We start from the raw sequence: 6,958 nt of genomic DNA, 5'->3' as shown, positions 1-6,958 counted from the left end.
AATTAGCCCAGGTGGCTTTGGGGTCCCACCTTGTCACCCAAGCTGTCCCAAAATTAGCCCAGGTGGCTTTGGGGTCCCACCCTGTCACCCGAGCTGTCCCAGAGCTGGCCCAGGTGGCTTTGGGGTCCCACCTTGTCACCTGAGCTGTCCCAGAGCTGGCCCAGGTGGCTTTGGGGTCCCACCTTGTCACCTGAGCTGTCCCAGAGCTGGCCCAGGTGGCTTTGGGGTCCCACCTTGTCACCCAAGCTGTCCCAAAATTAGCCCAGGTGGCTTTGGGGTCCCACCCTGTCACCCAAGCTGTCCCAAAATTAGCCCAGGTGGCTTTGGGGTCCCTCCTGGTCCCCCAGCTGTCCCAGAATTGGCCCAGGTGGCTTTGGGGTCCCACCCTGTCACCTGAGCTGTCCCAGAGCTGGCCCAGGTGGCTTTGGGGTCCCACCCTGTCCCCCAGCTGTCCCAGAATTAGCCCAGGTGGCTTTGGGGTCCCTCCTGGTCCCCGGCTGTCCCCAGCGCGCCCGGTGTCCCCGCAGGGCTGATCAAGGTGCTGCTCTACATGGCCTTCATGACCATCATGATCAAGGTGCACACCTTCCCGCTCTTCGCCATCCGCCCCATGTACCTGGCCATGAGGTGAGGCCCTCGGCCCGGGGACGCGCGGCTGTGATCCCGGTCCTGATCCCAGTCCTGATCCTAGTCCTGATCCTGATCCTGATCCCAGTCCTGAACCTGATCCTGATCCTGATCCCAGTCCTGATCCTGATCCCGTCCTGATCCCGATCCAGTCCTGATCCCATCCTGATCCCATCCTGATCCCATCCTGATCCCAGTCCTGATCCCATCCTGATCCCTATCCCAGTCCTGATCCCGGTCCTGATCCCAGTCCTGATCCTGATCCCGTCCTGATCCCGATCCCAGTCCTGATCCTGATCCTGATCCTGATCCCATCCTGACCCTGATCGTGATGCCATCCTGATCCCAATCCTGATCCCATCCCAATCCCACCCAGATCCCGATCCCAATCCCATCCCGATCCTGACCCCATCCCAATCCTGACCCCATCCCAATCCTGACCCCATCCCAATCCTGACCCAATCCCAATCCTGACCCCATCCCAATCCTGACCCCATCCCGATCCTGACCCCATCCCGATCCTGACCCCATCCCAATCCTGACCCCATCCCGATCCTGACCCCATCCCAATCCTGACCCCATCCCAATCCTGATCCCATCCCAATCCTGATCCCATCCCGATCCTGACCCCATCCCAATCCTGACCCCATCCCGATCCCGATCCCGCTCTGCTCCAGGCAGTTCAAGAAGGCCGTCACCGACGCCATCATGTCCCGCCGGGCCATCCGCAACATGAACACGCTGTGAGTGCCACTCCTCCCAAAAACGATCCTGACCCCATCCCGATCCCGATCCCGCTCTGCTCCAGGCAGTTCAAGAAGGCCGTCACCGACGCCATCATGTCCCGCCGGGCCATCCGCAACATGAACACGCTGTGAGTGCCACTCCTCCCAAAAACCCCAAATCCTGGGACACCCTGCATCCATCCACCCCAAAACCCCAAATCCTGGGAAAACCCTGCATCTGTGTATCCCAAAAAAACCCAAATCCTGGGACACCCTGCATCCATCCACCCCAAAACCCCAAATCCTGGGAAAACCCTGCATCTGTATCCCAAAACCCCAAATCCTGGGAAAACCCTGCATCTGTGTATCCCAAAAAAACCCAAATCCTGGGACACCCTGCATCCGTGTATCCCAAACACCCCAAATCCTGGGAAAACCCAGTGTTCATCCCAAAAATCCCAAATCCTGGGAGAGGTCCTGTACCTGCTGGTCCCGGCCCCCACTGGGTGACTGGGATGGGGCTGGGATGGAACTGGGAGCGTTTGGCACCTTTGGGAATTCAACCAAAACCACTGAACAAATTCCCTTTTACCCCAAAACTGCCCCGAGCTGCGGGATTTTTGGGAAGAACTGTGGGATTTTGGGAACAGCTGTGGGATTTTTGGGATCAGCTGTGGGATTTTGGCGCAGCTGTGGGATTTTGGCGCAGCTGTGGGATTTTGGCGCAGCTGTGGGATTTTGGCGCAGCTGTGGGATTTTGGCGCAGCTGTGGGATTTTGGCGCAGCTGTGGGATTTTGGCGCAGCTGTGGGATTTTGGCGCAGCTGTGGGATTTTGGCGCAGCTGTGGGATTTTGGCGCAGCTGTGGGATTTTGGCGCAGCTGTGGGATTTTGGCGCAGCTGTGGGATTTTGGCGCAGCTGTGGGATTTTGGCGCAGCTGTGGGATTTTGGCGCAGCTGTGGGATTTTGGCGCAGCTGTGGGATTTTGGCGCAGCTGTGGGATTTTGGCGCAGCTGTGGGATTTTGGCGCAGCTGTGGGATTTTGGCGCAGCTGTGGGATTTTGGCGCAGCTGTGGGATTTTGGCGCAGCTGTGGGATTTTGGCGCAGCTGTGGGATTTTGGCGCAGCTGTGGGATTTTGGCGCAGCTGTGGGATTTTGGCGCAGCTGTGGGATTTTGGCGCAGCTGTGGGATTTTGGCGCAGCTGTGGGATTTTGGCGCAGCTGTGGGATTTTGGCGCAGCTGTGGGATTTTGGCGCAGCTGTGGGATTTTGGCGCAGCTGTGGGATTTTGGCGCAGCTGTGGGATTTTGGCGCAGCTGTGGGATTTTGGCGCAGCTGTGGGATTTTGGCGCAGCTGTGGGATTTTGGCGCAGCTGTGGGATTTTGGCGCAGCTGTGGGATTTTGGCGCAGCTGTGGGATTTTGGCGCAGCTGTGGGATTTTGGCGCAGCTGTGGGATTTTGGCGCAGCTGTGGGATTTTGGCGCAGCTGTGGGATTTTGGCGCAGCTGTGGGATTTTGGCGCAGCTGTGGGATTTTGGCGCAGCTGTGGGATTTTGGCGCAGCTGTGGGATTTTGGCGCAGCTGTGGGATTTTGGCGCAGCTGTGGGATTTTGGCGCAGCTGTGGGATTTTGGCGCAGCTGTGGGATTTTGGCGCAGCTGTGGGATTTTGGCGCAGCTGTGGGATTTTGGCGCAGCTGTGGGATTTTGGCGCAGCTGTGGGATTTTGGCGCAGCTGTGGGATTTTGGCGCAGCTGTGGGATTTTGGCGCAGCTGTGGGATTTTGGCGCAGCTGTGGGATTTTGGCGCAGCTGTGGGATTTTGGCGCAGCTGTGGGATTTTGGCGCAGCTGTGGGATTTTGGCGCAGCTGTGGGATTTTGGCGCAGCTGTGGGATTTTGGCGCAGCTGTGGGATTTTGGCGCAGCTGTGGGATTTTGGCGCAGCTGTGGGATTTTGGCGCAGCTGTGGGATTTTGGCGCAGCTGTGGGATTTTGGCGCAGCTGTGGGATTTTGGCGCAGCTGTGGGATTTTGGCGCAGCTGTGGGATTTTGGCGCAGCTGTGGGATTTTGGCGCAGCTGTGGGATTTTGGCGCAGCTGTGGGATTTTGGCGCAGCTGTGGGATTTTGGCGCAGCTGTGGGATTTTGGCGCAGCTGTGGGATTTTGGCGCAGCTGTGGGATTTTGGCGCAGCTGTGGGATTTTGGCGCAGCTGTGGGATTTTGGCGCAGCTGTGGGATTTTGGCGCAGCTGTGGGATTTTGGCGCAGCTGTGGGATTTTGGCGCAGCTGTGGGATTTTGGCGCAGCTGTGGGATTTTGGCGCAGCTGTGGGATTTTGGCGCAGCTGTGGGATTTTGGCGCAGCTGTGGGATTTTGGCGCAGCTGTGGGATTTTGGCGCAGCTGTGGGATTTTGGCGCAGCTGTGGGATTTTGGCGCAGCTGTGGGATTTTGGCGCAGCTGTGGGATTTTGGCGCAGCTGTGGGATTTTGGCGCAGCTGTGGGATTTTGGCGCAGCTGTGGGATTTTGGCGCAGCTGTGGGATTTTGGCGCAGCTGTGGGATTTTGGCGCAGCTGTGGGATTTTGGCGCAGCTGTGGGATTTTGGCGCAGCTGTGGGATTTTGGCGCAGCTGTGGGATTTTGGCGCAGCTGTGGGATTTTGGCGCAGCTGTGGGATTTTGGCGCAGCTGTGGGATTTTGGCGCAGCTGTGGGATTTTGGCGCAGCTGTGGGATTTTGGCGCAGCTGTGGGATTTTGGCGCAGCTGTGGGATTTTGGCGCAGCTGTGGGATTTTGGCGCAGCTGTGGGATTTTGGCGCAGCTGTGGGATTTTGGCGCAGCTGTGGGATTTTGGCGCAGCTGTGGGATTTTGGCGCAGCTGTGGGATTTTGGCGCAGCTGTGGGATTTTGGCGCAGCTGTGGGATTTTGGCGCAGCTGTGGGATTTTGGCGCAGCTGTGGGATTTTGGCGCAGCTGTGGGATTTTGGCGCAGCTGTGGGATTTTGGCGCAGCTGTGGGATTTTGGCGCAGCTGTGGGATTTTGGCGCAGCTGTGGGATTTTGGCGCAGCTGTGGGATTTTGGCGCAGCTGTGGGATTTTGGCGCAGCTGTGGGATTTTGGCGCAGCTGTGGGATTTTGGCGCAGCTGTGGGATTTTGGCGCAGCTGTGGGATTTTGGCGCAGCTGTGGGATTTTGGCGCAGCTGTGGGATTTTGGCGCAGCTGTGGGATTTTGGCGCAGCTGTGGGATTTTGGCGCAGCTGTGGGATTTTGGCGCAGCTGTGGGATTTTGGCGCAGCTGTGGGATTTTGGCGCAGCTGTGGGATTTTGGCGCAGCTGTGGGATTTTGGCGCAGCTGTGGGATTTTGGCGCAGCTGTGGGATTTTGGCGCAGCTGTGGGATTTTGGCGCAGCTGTGGGATTTTGGCGCAGCTGTGGGATTTTGGCGCAGCTGTGGGATTTTGGCGCAGCTGTGGGATTTTGGCGCAGCTGTGGGATTTTGGCGCAGCTGTGGGATTTTGGCGCAGCTGTGGGATTTTGGCGCAGCTGTGGGATTTTGGCGCAGCTGTGGGATTTTGGCGCAGCTGTGGGATTTTGGCGCAGCTGTGGGATTTTGGCGCAGCTGTGGGATTTTGGCGCAGCTGTGGGATTTTGGCGCAGCTGTGGGATTTTGGCGCAGCTGTGGGATTTTGGCGCAGCTGTGGGATTTTGGCGCAGCTGTGGGATTTTGGCGCAGCTGTGGGATTTTGGCGCAGCTGTGGGATTTTGGCGCAGCTGTGGGATTTTGGCGCAGCTGTGGGATTTTGGCGCAGCTGTGGGATTTTGGCGCAGCTGTGGGATTTTGGCGCAGCTGTGGGATTTTGGCGCAGCTGTGGGATTTTGGCGCAGCTGTGGGATTTTGGCGCAGCTGTGGGATTTTGGCGCAGCTGTGGGATTTTGGCGCAGCTGTGGGATTTTGGCGCAGCTGTGGGATTTTGGCGCAGCTGTGGGATTTTGGCGCAGCTGTGGGATTTTGGCGCAGCTGTGGGATTTTGGCGCAGCTGTGGGATTTTGGCGCAGCTGTGGGATTTTGGCGCAGCTGTGGGATTTTGGCGCAGCTGTGGGATTTTGGCGCAGCTGTGGGATTTTGGCGCAGCTGTGGGATTTTGGCGCAGCTGTGGGATTTTGGCGCAGCTGTGGGATTTTGGCGCAGCTGTGGGATTTTGGCGCAGCTGTGGGATTTTGGCGCAGCTGTGGGATTTTGGAGCAGCTGTGGGATTTGGGACCAGCTATGGGATTTTGGACCAGCTCTGGGATTTTGGAGCAGCCCTGCCTCTCCTGGCACAGGTACCCCGACGCCACGGCCGAGGAGCTGCAGGCCGTGGACAACGTGTGCATCATCTGCCGCGAGGAGATGGTGACGGGCGCCAAGCGCCTGCCCTGCAACCACATCTTCCACACCAGGTGCTCCTGCCGGGGATCCCGGGCGTTTGGGGCATTTTGGGGTGGTTTGGGGGCTTTTTGGGGTGGTTTTGGGGGTGGTTTGGGGGGATTTTGGGGTGGTTTTGGGGGTGGTTTGGGGGGATTTTGGGGTGTCGCCGCCGCAGTTCTGCCAGCCTGCAATGGCATTCCTGGTCCTGGTCCTAATTCCAATCCTGATCCTGATCCCATCTTGATCCCAATCCCGATCCTCATCCTGATTCCATCCCAATCGTAATCCTGATCCCAATCCTAATCGCGATCCCAATTTCAATCCTGATCCCAATCCCAATGCTGATCCTGATCCCAATCCCAATTCTGATCCCAATCCCAATTCCAATCCTGATCCCAATCCCAATGCTGATCCTGATCCCGATCCCAATTCTGATCCTGATCCCAATCCCAATGCTGATCCCAGTTCTGATCCTGATCCCATCCCAATCCTGATCCCAATTCCAATCTGATCCTGATCCCAGTTCCAATCCTGATCCTGATCCCAATTCCAATCCTGATCCTGATCCCAGTTCCAATCCTGATCCTGATCCCAATCCCAATGCTGATCCTGATCCCAATCCCAATTCTGATCCTGATCCCAATTCCAATCCTGATCCTGATCCCAGTTCCAATCCTGATCCTGATCCCAATCCCAATCCTGATCCTGATCCCATCCCAATCCTGATCCTGATCCCATCCCAATCCTGATCCTGATCCCAATTCCAATCCTGATCCCAGTCCCCATCCCAATCCTGATCCCATCCTAATCCCAACCCCATCCCAATCCCAATCCCGAGCACCACAGTGGTGGTTAATGAAGCCATTAGTTAATTGAGGATTAATTAATAGGGGCTCATTAGTGGGAGAAGGGTTAAATTCCATTGGAGGGTCAGGGGGACACGGAGGGGTCTCGAGTTCCGAGAGGGGAGTTAATTAACGGGTTAATTACCGCCAGCGGGGATTTTGTGGGATGGCATTAATTAAGGTGCTAACGAGGGGTTAATTAACCCTGCAGCTGCCTGCGCTCGTGGTTCCAGCGGCAGCAGACGTGCCCCACGTGCCGCATGGACGTGCTCCGCGCATCGCTGCCCCCGCAGCCGCCCCCCGAGCCCCCGGCAGCGGCAGCGGCGCAGCCCCCCAACTGTGAGTGACCATGGGGA

At 57.6% G+C, this 6,958-nt stretch overlaps 1 protein-coding gene across 1 annotated transcript in view; it reads left to right on the top strand.

Moving 5' to 3' along the window:
* SYVN1 (synoviolin 1) overlaps window positions 1-6,949 on the top strand; it is a 17,212-nt gene extending 10,263 nt beyond the window's left edge. The window contains exons 10-11 of the mRNA XM_041411653.1: window positions 5,673-5,789; window positions 6,814-6,949. Of these exons, the coding sequence (XP_041267587.1) occupies window positions 5,673-5,789; window positions 6,814-6,949 (253 nt within the window). The remainder of the gene's footprint in view (window positions 1-5,672; window positions 5,790-6,813) is intronic.
* The last annotated feature ends 9 nt before the right edge of the window (window positions 6,950-6,958 follow it).

This window comes from Onychostruthus taczanowskii, unplaced genomic scaffold, assembly GCF_017590055.1.
Source record: "Onychostruthus taczanowskii isolate IOZ18803 unplaced genomic scaffold, ASM1759005v1 scaffold368, whole genome shotgun sequence".
Classification (NCBI taxonomy): Eukaryota; Metazoa; Chordata; class Aves; order Passeriformes; family Passeridae; genus Onychostruthus; species Onychostruthus taczanowskii.
Note: the sequence above shows the minus strand (reverse complement) of the source record. Positions and strands in the feature narration are given on the sequence as shown.